This window comes from Mus pahari, chromosome 6 (genome assembly GCF_900095145.1).
Source record: "Mus pahari chromosome 6, PAHARI_EIJ_v1.1, whole genome shotgun sequence".
Taxonomy (NCBI): domain Eukaryota; kingdom Metazoa; phylum Chordata; class Mammalia; order Rodentia; family Muridae; genus Mus; species Mus pahari.
Genome location: NC_034595.1, coordinates 92,338,093 through 92,352,240, shown reverse-complemented (window position 1 = coordinate 92,352,240; position 14,148 = coordinate 92,338,093). Strand labels below are relative to the sequence as shown.

The window sequence follows — 14,148 nt, the reverse complement described above, 5'->3', positions numbered from 1 at the left end:
TCTGCCTCTGCCTCTGCCTCTGCCTCTGCCTCTGCCTCTGCCTCTGCCTCTGCCTCTGCCTCTGCCTCTGCCTCTGCCTCTGCCTCCCAAGAACTGGGGCTTCAGGCATGTGCTCCACACTGAGCTCAGGCAGTGTTAGGAACCAAACTCAGGGCTTCACGCATGCTAGCGAGGCACTGTACTAGCAGAGCTGCATCACCAGCCCCCGTATCTCCTAAAAGTGGCACCGGGCTCACATTCTCTATATTGTGGCCACTGCCCTGCTAAAACCTTGGGAGCTCAGAGATGGGACAGAAGACAGACTGGACCCGAGCTCAGCCTCTGCTGTGACCATCGGTAAGAGATGACAAACACTTTTATCAAGCATCAGCAAAGTAGTGTCATTGCTTCAACTCACAAGCATGTGGGGGTCGTACTGAATGGCAGAACAGTACTCACGTGCATGTGCACGGGTGTGTGGGCATTCACACATACACACACACACAGACACATGCACATGAGCACACAAATGCACACACATAAACATATGCACACGCACACATTCACACACATATTTACACACACATAAACATATAGATCCACACACACGGGCACACACATATTTATACACACTCATACACATCACATGAACACACATATTCACACACACACACACACACACACACACACCCCACACACCACAGTTTTCTGAGATTTAGAGGCTTGATGAAAAGTTCATTCATTTCCTTGCCAGGCCCTGGCAGCCTCCAGCCCTTCCAGTTCACCACCCTTGCCTTCCTCTCCACCCCTGAACAAGATGAGACTGTCAATGTGAGCTCAGAGAACAGTGTGCCCACTCTGGTGTCCAGCAAACCAAGGTGGGAGTCCCGGCTCTGGCCCTCAGCAGCTGGGGTCTGAGTGGCAGTGGTATTGGGTACATGCCACCACGCCAGATGGCCTCTGTGACTTTAGACAAGAAGCCTCGCAGTTCTGAGATTCTGTCCCTTTGAAATGGGATAATGGGCCATCTTCTCTTGAGGCAGTTCTGAGCATTGTGGGTAAACCAGCCATTGGGAGCCCATTACTGTGAACCCAGGTGCCGTCTGTTGAACCCCTACTCTGAACTCCCTCTCTTCTCCCGCTTTGGAACCCCTTTTCATGTCGAGCTGAGAGCCTAGACCCCGAGGCTCAGCCACAGCGCAGGACCGCAGGACCGTGATTAACCTGCCTGCTCAGCAGCTCCTGTTCCCAGGCTCAGACCCCAGGGGTCCCCAGGGACCTGCAGCGTTGGAGCATGCTCAGTAGTCCGCTTGCTTTCTTGTGTGGGACAGCCCCTCCTGACTCCTCAGCAGCTTCCTGGTCAGTCTGTGAGTTCGGGCCAGTTTCTCAAGGACATTCTAAATGGCTTCCTTAACCCCAGGAGGGGAGGGGAGGGTGGTGATTGGTGGAGGGCACACCTGTCCAGGTGCACAGGAGCTACAAACAAAGAAGCTGTGTTGGAGGAGGGCCTGTTGGGGCTTCAGCAGGGCACACTAACAGGTGAGGAGCAGGTGGGTGCTGAGGGGGGGCACGGATCTCAGATAGCATCTGCCAGGACCAGGCCAGACACGGAGAGGGAGGGTATGGGACCTGAGGCATTTGCCCTCAAGGACCTCACTCGGGACTTGGGGGTCTTCTGACCTCCTGAGGAGCACAGAATTCTGAAGGATGGCCATAGGGCATCCCAGATGACCATGAGGATGGCACAGGACCAAGGCCATCCCTGCACTCTGAGCAGGAGAAATGGCTGAGTGTCTCAGGAGCGTAGCAATGGGAGTTAATCCAGGGGGACAGTTCTGCTTAGGACTTGTAAACACTAAAAGACACCACAGAAGTAGCTCCTTGCATCTAAGACATAGAAGAGCCTTCCAGATGCCATGCATGCACACAAAATCCCCATGGGTCATGTGAGTGAGTGCTCACCCACCGCACATGCACACATACACACGTGTACACACACACACAACACACGTACACACATGTACTCGCACACACAGCTCACCCACACATACACATGTGTATACACACACAGCACACACACATGTACATGCACACATAGCTCACCCACACGTACACATGTGTATGCACACACAGCACACACACACATGTACACGCACACACAGCTCACCCACACGTACACATGTGTATACACACATGGCACACGCACACACGTGCACACACACAAGACCACAGCTTTCCCTTTTACTTAAGAGAGAGTACACTGGAATGTCCTAGCAGTGGGGCACAGGCACATGGTGGCTCACCAAGCAACTGTCCACCTGACCTCAGAGAAACCATGGAGGAATTAGTGGGGCTTCGTGAGGGCTCCTCCAAGAAGCCAGTGCCACTGCAAGAACTCTGGGGGCCATGCCCGCGCCTCCGCAGAAACATCCAGGGTAAGAACTCCCGCCCACCCTTCCCTGCAGAGTCCCATGGAACAACACCCTCCCTGCCCCCCAGGCCCAAGATCAACCTCCCTGTTTTAGTTTGCTCCCAGACGATACTCTTGGGTTGCTTGGTGGAAGAGTCTGTGTGCTTATCTTTGAATCTGTCTTTGTAGTCAGAGAGTAAAGAAAGCAGGGACCCCGGAAAGAGCAGGCCCAGCCACTGGGGGCTGTGGAGTGGGGCACAGCCAGAGAGGGTGAGCTTCGAGGCAGGGCTGGAAGCTGGTGATGTAGCTGAGCACCCCTTCCCACCAGTGCTCTCTAGGATGCAGCCCCTACCCAAATACACACTAGAGCTGCAATGCCCAACTCTTCCATGAAACCACTCATAAGTGTGATCACCAGTGTGGGAGGAGATGGAAGGGAAGGTCAAAGGCCTTCTGCAGGGCCACAGGCACGGTACCCACAGTGCTGCCACCCGTACCTGCCACAAACCATGCTCGATCCTCGAGCGGTGGGTGAGCACTCACTCACAGATCATTACTTTGATCTTTGGCCATGCGGTCTCTACTCTGTCTGGCCTGGCCCTCCCTGCCCAGAGCCTGAGCAGCCCCCAGGGATGGAGCTGTGACCCCAGTGTCCTGTCCAGGGGGCCTAGAGTGGCTGAGAGAGCGGCTGTTCCGTGTGGGTGAGGACTGGTACTTCCTGGTGGCTCTCGGGGTGCTCATGGCTCTAATCAGCTATGCCATGAACTTCGCTATTGGGCGCGTGGTCAGAGGTAAGGCCTCTGCGGCATGCACAAGGCTCAGGGTGATGGGATTCCTATACACACCTGGGATATCAGCTGGATCGCTGGGGACAGTGGGGCAGGGATACGGCTATGAGTGGCCAGGCCTGGAGTTGACCCTTACTTGGCTTTTGACTTGCTGTGTGCCTTTAGGCAAGCTCTGTGCCCTGCTGGTCTCCCCCTCCTCCACCCTGCTCCCCCCTCCCGTGCCATCACATCTGCACAGAGAGTGTGGAGCCCCCCTCTTCTAAGCTTGGTCACCCCTGTTCCTTCTCTCCCACCTTGCTCTCAGTTCAGTGGTCCTTGATCCCAGTCACAGTTTCTCCACTAATCACTGGTTGGCCTTGGGCCCTTTCCTAGTCTGTAAGTGGGTATGGTAGTGTCTGTCCCCAGGGTGAGGCTCTGGGTGGCTCCTGATTGCTGGTCATCTCCAGCACACAAGTGGCTGTACAGGGAAGTTGGGGGCGGCCACCTGCTCCGGTACCTCTCCTGGACCGTGTACCCCGTGGCTCTTCTGTCCTTCTCCTCTGGCTTCTCACAGAGCATCACGCCATCCTCTGGAGGTGAGTCATGGTCACCTGGTCTCTGAACCGTGGACAACCTGTCTTGTCCTGTAGTCCTCATGGGTCCAAATCTTTATACATCCTATGTGGCTTGAGGAAGGAGGTTGGGTACAGTAACCTCACGTTAGCAAGCTTAGGAGAGACAAGCCATTTACCCAAAGTAACACAGGGAGATGGAGAAAAAGGGGACTGGATCATCGCCAGTTCCGTACCACTTCCCTGGGCTCCCCTGGGCCAGCAAGGATTGGTTCCCATTCAGGACTGTTGCCAAATCTGCTCAGCCTCTAGAGCTGCCTCCAGCTACAGCACTGGAGTTTGGGGAATCTTGAAGGTCCATCTGACCCCCAGTTTCTTCCTCTGGTGGCTGTTATGAATCCATACGGAGCATGAGGCTGCTTTGTGACTTTCCCTGAGGAGACACAAACCTGTGCTTATCTCACATAAAGTGCCAACCACAGACCAAAACATTGACTCCACCAAAAGTCCAGGTTAACAAAGCTAAGAGTTTATTGGGCTTACAGAGCATGGGAGTGGAGTGAGTTACAGCAGGCCTCTGCATCACCAAAAAGCCCACCCCAGTATGGGTGACAACTGATGAAAGGCGGGCCTCTGCCGACTGTGGGAACGTTGCCTCTCCCTTGCTATTGTTGCTGCTGATACAACCTTGGGCAGGAACCTTGTAAATCCTATAAGTTTCAGGAGTTTCCTGTGCCTTGTGAGTCTTTCTTTCTTTCTTCCTTCCTTCCTTCCTTCCTTCCTTCCTTCCTTCCTTCCTTCCTTTCATTTTTTTTCTTTTTTCTTTTTGGTTTTTCGAGACAGGTTTTCTCTGTATAGCCCTGGCTGTCCTGGAACTCACTATGTAGACCAGGCTGGCCTCTAACTCAGAAATCCACCTGCCTCTGCCTCCCGAGTGCTGGGATTACAGGTGTGCGCCACCACTGTCGGCCAAAAAAGTCTTTTTAAAAGTCAGGGTCTTATTATATAGCTCTGTATGGCTTGCAACTTGCTACATACACCAGACTGGCCTAGAAGTTATGGAGATCTGTCTGTCTCTGCTTGCTAAGTGCTAGGATTAAAGGAATGCACCACCATAACTAGCTTATTTCTTGAAATTTTATTTTTATATTATCTATCAGTCTCTATCTATCTTTCTTTCTTTCTTTCTTTCTTTCTTTCTTTCTTTCTTTCTTTCTTTCTATCTTTCTTTCTACCTTTCTATCTTTCTATCTATCTATTTGGTTATTCAAGACAGGTTTTCTCTGGGCTGGAGAGATGGCACAGCGGTTAAGAGCACTGCCTGCACTTCCAGAGGTCCTGAGTTCAATTCTTGGCAACTATGTAGCCATTCATATCTGTGTCTGAACACAGCAACTGTGTATTCATATACATTAAATAAATAAATCTGTTTTTAAAACCAGGATTTCTTTGTAGCTTCGCTGTCCTGGAATTCTGTAGACCAGGCTAGCCTCAAACTCACAGAGATCCACCTGCCTCTGCCTCCCGAGGGCTGGGATTAAAGGGGTGTGCCACTACTGCCCAGCTTATTTCTTGAATCTTAAGCAGCCTCTCCCCCAGTCTGGGAGAGATCCCACTGGAAAGAGCCCTGCGAGTGCTTGTTACACGGGTGCTGAAAGAATAAATGCAGACTCTATCTCCCGCTGTCCTCTGCCCATCTGGACCAGGGTCTGGAATCCCTGAGGTGAAGACCATCTTGACCGGAGTGGTCCTGGAGGACTACCTAGACATTAAGAACTTCGGGGCCAAGGTGGCGGGCCTCTCCTGCACCCTGGCAACGGGCAGCACCATCTTTCTAGGAAAACTGGTACGGACATGGAGGGCCCGCCTCCCATCCTGTCGCCCCACCCTGCCTTCTGTAGTCCATGCCACAGCCAGCCTAGCCTTGGAAGCCCAGTCTCAGGGGTCCCCGAATGTGACGAAAAGTATCTCGGGACAGTGAAGGGCGTGGACAAGGATTTGATGCTGGGACATTCCTGGGCGAGGCTTGTACTGTTCTTTCCGAAGACCTTAAGAAGAAAGAAAAAAGAAAAAGGAGGAGATGGTAGTGGAGGAAGAGAAGGGGGGATGCGGGAGAGGAAAAAGAGGAGAGGAGAAAGGGGAGAGGGGGAAGAGGAAGGATGGGGAGGTAGGGTCCAGCTTCCCAGCAACGGCCTCACTGCCGCCCACTGCAGGGCCCCTTCGTGCACCTGAGCGTGATGATCGCGGCTTACCTGGGCCGCGTGCGCACCAAGACCGTCGGGGAACCTGAGGTGAGGGGCACAGGCTTGGGTCTCCTAGGGGAGCGGGCATAAAAGGTCAAAGCCTAGGATTCTGTTCCTCCCAGAGCAAGACCAAAGAAATGGAACTGTTGGCCGCAGGAGCCGCGGTGGGTGTGGCCACGGTGTTCGCAGCCCCCATCAGCGGTGAGAGCTCCCTCGCCCTTCCGTACCCTGTGTTCTGCAGCCAGGGGGATAGAGGTCCTCCTGAGCCGCGTGTCCCCTAGGTGTCTTGTTCAGCATCGAGGTCATGTCCTCTCACTTCTCCGTCTGGGATTACTGGAGGGGCTTCTTCGCTGCCACCTGCGGGGCCTTCATGTTCCGTCTCCTGGCGGTCTTCAACAGTGAACAGGGTGAGCACCATATTGGGACCTAGTCTCCACCCTCTCTCTTCTGTGACTCCTCCCCTTTCTCACTCCATCTCCTTTCAGACCATCCTCCTTTCTTTTCTGTTTCTTCAACAGTGGTTTCCAACCTTCCCAATGCTGCGACCCTGAATGATAAAATTATTTGGTTGCTACTTAATAACTGTAATTTGGTTACTGGTTGTTTTTTTTTTTTTTACTTTTTTTTAAAAAGATTTATTTATGTATATGAGTACACTGTACTCTTCAGACACACCAGAAGAGGGCATTGGATCCCATTACAGATGGTTGTGAGCCACCGTGTGGTTGCTGGGAATTGAACTCAGGACCTCTAGAAGAGCAGTCAGTGCTCTTAACCGCTGAGCCATTTCCCCAGCCCGTTACTTGGTGACTGTTATGAATGGAAATATAAATATCTGATATGCAGGATATCTGATATGTGATCCCCAAAATCCTTAGGATGAGAGCCACTGCGGTGCCTAGAGTTCCAGGGAAATTTGAGGTTGGGTCAGAAGCCACCCCCATCCTTGCCCGAGTTATTCTGAGACTGGGTTAGGGTGTGGAAGGCTGGCACGGGATCCCCACTCTCTTCCTTCCCCAGAGACCATCACCTCCATCTACAAGACCAGCTTTCCAGTGGACATACCCTTTGACTTGCCAGAGATCTTCTTTTTTGTGGCCCTGGGGTGAGTGGGCTGTCAAGTCCCGAAAGCCACACTCAAGGTGAGGTGGTGGCTTCACCAACACCTCCACTTCCAGGGCCATCTGTGGCGTCCTGAGCTGCGGGTACAACTACAGCCAGCGGACTTTCTTATTTTTCCTCAAGGCCAATGGGTTCACCTCCAAACTGTTGGCTACCAGGTGGGCTGGACCCCCTCAGGGAGCGCCCCGCTTTCGACCTTCCGTAAAGTCCCACCCCTTTCACGGAACCCCTCTTTCTACTAACCCTCTGAAGCACTACCTATCTGATCTCATGCAAAGCGCCCTGGCAGATCCGGCAGTCTGTGAAAATGAACCCCCTCCCCGTGTCCCTCCAATCCGCATCCCCTCCCTGAGCCCTGCGCCCCCTCCTCTCCATCTCCTGCATACTTGCTTTATGGTCTAGGCCAGCAAGGCCAGTGCCCATCTAGGCTTGGCTCGTCCCTCTCATGGTCTCTTTCTGCCCTCCTCTCGCCTCTAGTCCCATCAGGTCTCCAGGTCTCACTTCATCTCTTTCTTTGCGGGGTCGGGGGCACCTGGTAGTTTCCTTGCTGTTGTCCCTTCCTTCTCCGTACCCCTTTCTTCAGTGTGAACCCCAAGGCCGTGGGGAAGGAGAGGAGGCAACTCCAGCTTCCGTTCCCCCACAGCAAACCCTTGTACTCAGCTCTGGCCGCTGTGGTCCTGGCTTCCATCACGTATCCCCCTGGTGTGGGCCACTTCATGGCTTCCCGGGTAAGAGGAATGGAGCTGGGTGGTAGCAGTGGGGAACCCCCATTTGTAGTTCCTGTGCTGTCCCTCAAAACCCACTAAAGAAAATGCCCATGGCTCATTTTTCGGCACACGAGGTTGTAGCTGCGCCATGGCAGAGCCATCCTTAGGGTCCCTAGCCGGGAAGGGCTAATGTAACTAAAGCTCAGATGGGCAATGGGACAGAGGTGGGCATGTTGACCTACCTACCACTGCCTCGGCCCCAGCTGTCCATGTCGGAGCATTTGGAGACAATGTTTGACAACAACTCCTGGGCCCTGATGACTAAGAACTCGTCTCCACCCTGGGCAGCGGAGCCTGATCCCCAGAACCTGTGGTTGGAATGGTGTCATCCACAGTTGACTGTCTTTGGGACACTAGTCTTCTTCCTGGTCATGAAGGTGGGTCCCTTGTATGGGCAGAGTCACGGCAGGTCCTGGGTGAGATGGGGCTGCTTTCTGAACTAAAGCTTGGAGCACCGCCTCCTATGTCTAGGTCCCAGCTCTAACCCTGGCCCACTGTGTACCTCAGAGACCCTCCCAGCCTCAACTCCTCCCCCTCCCTGCCTTCATCTGAGAGGTTCAGGCTCACTATGCAGCCCAGGCTCTTCAGGGGCTTGTACTTCTTCTGCCTGCCTCAGCCCCCCAGTTCCTGGGTGACAGTCATGATCTATGGCACCTGGTTCCCTTATTCTTACAAAGATCGGTGTGCATGCGTGCCTGTGCATGCATGCGTGCATGTGTGTGTGTGTTTGTGCGTGCACGTGTGTGTGTGTTTGTATGTGTGCGTGTGTGTTTGTGCATGCACGTGTGTGCGTGTGTGTGCATTGCATGCGTGCACGTGTGTGCGTGTGTGTGCATGTGTGCGTGTATGTGAGCGTGTGTGTGTGCGTGCCTGTGCATGTGTGTTTGTATGTGCGTGCATGTGTGTGTGCGCGTGTGTGCATGTGTGCGTGTGCATGTGTGTGTGTGTACATGTGTGTGTGTATGCGGTGTGCCACAGTACAATGTGGAGCTCAGAGGACAACTTGCAGAGGTTGCTTTCCCCCTTGTGGCTTCCAGGGGCCAGACTGAAGCGGTCAGGCTCATTTCCAAAGCAGTTACCTTCCTCCTCCCTACATTCTTTGAGATGGGATAGTTGTTCTTCAAGGGCAGGCTGAGAGAGCAGAGAGGGACAAACCTGGCACGTGCTTGCACACAGTAGGTGCTTTATCTCGGCTTGGTTCCTTCATCTCTAGAGCCAAATGCTGCCGTGGGCTCCAGCCGGGGCATCCTTTTCTCTAGGAACCTCCCCCTGGCTCCCTCCCCCCACCCCGCCCACGTCCTCCTCTGATGCTTCTAACTCTTGCCCCGTGGGTGCAACCCTCCTACAGTTCTGGATGATGATTTTGGCGACCACCATCCCCATCCCTGCTGGATACTTCTTGCCCATCTTTGTCTATGGTAATACTGGAGTCCCGGATGTCTGAGAGGGTTTAGGGGCATAGGACGTGACTTCCAGTATCTTCTCCCTCCCACAGTGGTACCGGGGATGGGGTGGGATGGGGCCTGAGGAGTTGGGATCAGCCTGATTGCTTCCTTTACTCTGAATCTGTGGCAGGAGCTGCCATTGGGCGCCTCTTTGGGGAGGTTCTATCTGTCTCCTTCCCAGAGGGCATTGTGGCTGGAGGCAGGGTCAATCCCATCATGCCCGGGGCCTATGCTCTGGCAGGTGAGTGTATCTGGGGCCAGTGGGTGGGTCCCCCTCTCCTCAGTGGGCCTGTCCACTCCCCAAGCCCTACCATCTCCCAAGCCTGCTTTCTCTTGGTTTTCTTTCCCATCCCTTACCTGCTCTGCACCCTTTCCTCTCAGCATGGCTAGGACCTTCCAACAGCTTCGGTGTGTGCTCCTTGTGCACTGCTGAACCTAACGGTGGTCGCACTGTGCCCACCTTGCCCTCTGGGTGAGCCTGGACCCTGGCCTGGGATCCCCCCACACCTTGGCTGTACCCCCACAGGTGCTGCTGCCTTCTCGGGGGCGGTGACCCACACCCTTTCCACGGCACTGCTGGCCTTTGAGGTCACGGGCCAGATCGTTCACGCACTGCCTGTGCTGATGGCCGTGCTGGCGGCCAACGCCATCTCTCAGAGCTTCCAGCCCTCTTTCTACGATGGCACCATCATCGTCAAGAAACTGCCGTATCTGCCGTGGATCCGTGGCCGACAGATTGGGTGAGCCTCGGCCTGGCTGATGGCGTGATGATGCCCAGGGTGGTTGGGGGTGGAGAGGCTCCTGGAAAAGCTGGAACTGTTGACCTTGAACTGTAGGGTGATACACACCTGCCCTCTGGTCCCCTCAACATCCTCACAGCCCACGAGCTAGATGAAGAAGCTAGGTCTCCGTCAGGCAAGACTGATAGGAAATGAGCAACGGACAGGAGGGGCCGCTCTCTTCCCCTCCCCTGCTCTGATGGCTTTCTGGTATCTGTCACACAAAATGGGCTCTGAGACCCCACCTTGATCAGATTGTACCCTAGCATCTTTGGTCCCAAAGCGGCGCATCTCAAAGGCTCCAAGTGTCACTGAATCCAAGGTCCAGCTCCAAACAAGCCTCAGTTTCCCAGTCTTTAAGATAGGTGTGGTTCTCACAGCTTCTCTTTCTAGAACCTATGGGTTCCTCCGAACCCCTCCTTGGGAATCACAGGTCTTCTCCCAGCGAGGCTCCTTGGGATGACCCCGCCTTGCCCCAGGCCAGTATCTTCCCATTTCCAGGTCTGACTGATGCCGCCCTCTGCCCACAGTTCCCACTCCGTGACTGTGGGTCACTTCATGAACTGCGCCCTCGCCTCGCTGGCCAAAGACATGCCCCTGGAGGAAGTGATCCAAGTCTTGATCTCCACAGATGTGACCCAGTACCCCCTGGTGGAGACTACAGGTACTGCAGCCATTGAGGAGAAGGTGGCTGCCCCGGAGGAGAGTTTGGGCTTCCCCCTGCTTCCCTCTAACGGCCTGCCTGTCAGGGCAGCATGGGTAAGCAGGCTGTTAGATCTGTCCCTTAATCTGGACTCTGCAACTGGGTAGCTATGTGACCCAGGGCCAAGTCTCCTAATCTCTCTGAGCTCCAGTTTCTTCGTGGAGAAAATGGACCCTGTAGCCACTTCTCCCCGAGAAAGTAGAGGTGATGCACTTAATGAAAAAGCTGAGAGGTGCTTGAAAGACAACCTGGGACTGGCTCTTTGGATTCCGGGACCCAAGCCTCATGGGCTGATTCTCCACATTCCTGAGTGTTCCTCCCCACCCCCGCCCTTGTTATGTTTGCCAAGATGAGCTCATCCTTTAAAAGGCAGAAGGATGGTGTTAAGTCTTAGGGAGAGACTAACCCAAGCGCCCGTCTCCAGTTCACAGAGCGTGGTTCTTAAGGGAGGAAGATAACCCACGTAGGGGAGGAGCTACCTGAAGCTCCGGGAGCACCTGTCCATCCATCCGTGCGTCCTCTCTGTGCCAACAGGGCAGGGTGCACACTCAGTCAGGGTAGCACTGTTGGGGCCTGCGTCCCATTTGCCCTTGGGCGGAGCACCTGAGCCGTGAGCAACATGAATAACCAAGGTCACCTATATGCCCCACGGCGAGCAGAATAAAGTCACCTGGAAGGGAAAGAACCTTGCAGAGTTACCTCTCGGGCTCCATGACCGGCCACCGGGCTCCATGACTAGTGGCAGTGTCCTTGCCTGGGAGGCAGAGGCAGGCAGATTTCTGAGTTTCAGGACAGCCTGGTCTAAGAGTGAGTCCCAGGACAGCCAGGGCTACACAGAGAAACGCTGTTTCAAAAAAACCAAAAAGAAGAAGAAGAAGGAGGAGGAGTCGGCGGCGGCGGCGGCGGCGGCGGCGGCGGCGGCGGCGGAGGCAGAGGAGGAGAAGGAGGAGGAGGAGAATCCTAACAGATCACACACAAGCTTTCCTCAGACACGAGAGCGCCTAGCATGTTCTTGGCACATAGTAGGTGCTCAGCGGATATGACTTACATTTATAATGTTCTGTGTTCATAATGCATCCCTCCCTCTTTACATGTTAGAGTCTCAGACCCTGGTGGGCGCTGTAAAAAGGACCCACTTAGTGCAAGCCCTCCGGACTGAGCCAGCTTCCTGGGCTCCGGGCCAGCAGGTGGGTCCTCCTGCCAGAGGAGGGGATGGGATGGAGTTGGTGAGCTGGGCTGTGAAGGGAGGGGACAGCTAACCTAGAGGAGTTCAGAGACCAAGGTCTAGAAGCTGGTGGCTGGCCCAGGTCCCAACTGTCCTTTGCCCTATCCTCAGCCCTGTCTTCAGGATATCTTGACTAATGGCTGCCCCACCCAGCCAGTGACACTGCAGCTGTCCCCGGAGACCTCCCTGCACGAGGTAAAGAGAGAACTAGAGAGAGAGAGAGGGATGGAGGCGGAGGCTGGAGAATGATCCCCAGGGCCCTTCTAACAGAGACCTCATCCAGCTCCTCACGCGGACTCTGCCTCCCCCTAGTGGTCAGATTTCACATCGCAGCCCGCTCACCAGGCAAGGAGGCGGTATGCGGGCAAAGGGGTGTTAGCGTTTCCTCTCAACCCCTCTGCAGACACACAACCTTTTTGAGCTGCTGAACCTTCAGACGCTGTTCGTGACGTCACGAGGCAGAGCTGTGGGCTCTGTGTCGTGGGTGGAGGTACTGGGGTCTTGAGAGCTGGGGCAACATTGAGGAGGTGGGGGGCACCAATTCCCTCCAGCCTCGCCTCCTCTAATCTTTCCTCCCCACTATCCTCTGTTTCTCTGTCATAGCTGAAGCAAGCAATCTCAACCCTGACCAACCCGCCCGCCCCCAAGTGAGTCAGCCTGGGGGGGGGGGGTCGGCAGCCTGGCGTGCCCAGCCGCTCAGTTGCCCTGGATCTGGGATCTCTCAGCCCCGCAGGGCATCTCCACTCAGCAGAGAAGAACGCTCCGTAGTCACACTCCCCTCCCCGAAGGAGCTGAGAATAAATGAAGACATCCGCGTGTTCTGTCGCGTTGTGACCCTTGTGCCTTCTGGGGTTGTCTGCTGCTAACCAGGAGCTTCTGAGAAAAATAAAACTGATGTCTGGAGCCACTGGTGTCCCCTCTTCTCCCTTAAGGGTGTGCAGAGCGGGGAGGGGAGCTTCCTCTTTGAGGGACCTTCTACACCACGGTCATCAAGGCGCCCCCTTTCTCCTATCGCTCCAGACAATGTACACAGGGTGATCTGTGACCCCGAAGGACCGAGCTTCATGCCTGCAGATTTGATTTGCCCTCTTCCTCCTCACACTCAACTCAGGTACAGCGAGGGCAGCCTCACACAGCTCCTCTTCTTCAACAGACACCTCCAACCTGACCACTGGGCTCTCCAGCCCTCGCACTCAATGTGATGGGCCACTGAGCCGTGGGCTTTGTAATTGGGCATGGATAGCTATCGGGTGACTGTCTACACGTAAGTCCAGGACACCCCAATACCTCAAACCACTTCATGGTCTGTACCCCCAACCCAGATATCTATTCAACCCCCCCCCCCAGTATTGAATGCCCTGCATCCCAAATGCCACACATAATTCAAAGGCCCGCCCCTGCCCATGCCCTGCCACCATGACCAATGGCGTCCTCGCCTTGCTAAACCCACACCCTGCCCTCTGCCATCCCACTTCACTTAGATTCCACACCCACTTTCATGCCTCTGCTCCGGGTCCTGTTCCCAGAGGGCATTCCTGTCATGGCCTTCACTTCCTTTCTGACCTGGTCCCCACTCCTACACCCAATCTACGAATCAGCAGTTCTGAAACGGGGTGAAAGAAGAGGAAAAGGAAGGAAGGAAGGAAGGAAGGAAGGAAGGAAGGAAGGAAGGAAGGAAGGAAGGAAGGAAGGAAGGAAGACAGGCAAGCAGGCAGGCAGGAAGGCAGGCAGGCTGAGCGGTGGTAGCTCACACCTTTCACCCCAGCACTTGGGAAACAGAGGCCAGTCTGGTCTCTATAGCAAGTTCTCAGTCAGTCAGGGCAACTCGGTGAGTCCTTGCCTCAAAAAACAAACAAAACACAAAAGGTCGGAGAGAGACTGAGGGGCGACACCTGATACCAGCGTCTCCCTGCACGTGGGCACGCACACTGACACACGCACGTGCTCACACACGAAAAGCCGGCTGCAGACACAGCTCAGGGGCAGAATGTTTGTCTAACTCGGGTGAGAACCTGAGTCCAGTCTCCAGTCCTGCTCCACCGAAAACAGAAAAAAGAAAAGAAAACCTCCTGGTTGTTTTTTTTTTTTTTTTTTTTTTTTTTTTTTTTTTTTTTAAGCACTTAAACTTATTCAGAA

General features: G+C 54.5%; 1 protein-coding gene across 5 annotated transcripts; it reads left to right on the top strand.

The window, feature by feature from the left end:
* Positions 1-1,435: 1,435 nt before the first annotated feature.
* LOC110323146 (chloride channel protein ClC-Kb) lies at positions 1,436-13,671 on the top strand. Of its 5 annotated transcripts, XR_003844100.1 has the most exons (22): positions 1,436-1,518; positions 2,308-2,414; positions 3,052-3,180; positions 3,624-3,752; positions 5,435-5,574; positions 5,942-6,019; positions 6,094-6,172; positions 6,253-6,378; positions 6,992-7,076; positions 7,150-7,251; positions 7,737-7,821; positions 8,064-8,237; positions 9,209-9,278; positions 9,436-9,546; positions 9,832-10,045; positions 10,615-10,748; positions 11,886-11,974; positions 12,124-12,207; positions 12,416-12,502; positions 12,616-12,659; positions 12,713-12,945; positions 13,033-13,670. XR_003844100.1 is itself a non-coding variant. In XM_029540353.1 (21 exons), the coding sequence occupies exons 2-21, from the start codon at positions 2,315-2,317 to the stop codon at positions 12,876-12,878; spliced, it is 2,226 nt and encodes a 741-aa protein (XP_029396213.1). In that variant the 5' UTR covers positions 1,436-1,518; positions 2,308-2,314; the 3' UTR covers positions 12,879-13,671. The 5 variants fall into 5 exon arrangements, 4 of the variants coding, with proteins under 4 accessions (XP_029396213.1, XP_029396215.1, XP_029396214.1 ...); XM_029540353.1 differs by having other exon boundaries at positions 12,713-13,671; XM_029540355.1 differs by lacking the exon at positions 13,033-13,670 and having other exon boundaries at positions 12,738-12,880.
* The last annotated feature ends 477 nt before the right edge of the window (positions 13,672-14,148 follow it).

Coding starts and splice junctions, on each gene's coding strand:
- LOC110323146 (XM_029540353.1), top strand. CDS start 2,315: ATGGAGGAATTAGTGGGGCTTCGTGAGGGCTCCTCCAAGAAGCCAGTG. Junction 10,749..11,885: donor CCCCCTGGTGGAGACTACAG/GTACTGCAGCCA, acceptor TTTACATGTTAG/AGTCTCAGACCCTGGTGGGC. Junction 12,208..12,415: donor CGGAGACCTCCCTGCACGAG/GTAAAGAGAGAA, acceptor ACCCCTCTGCAG/ACACACAACCTTTTTGAGCT.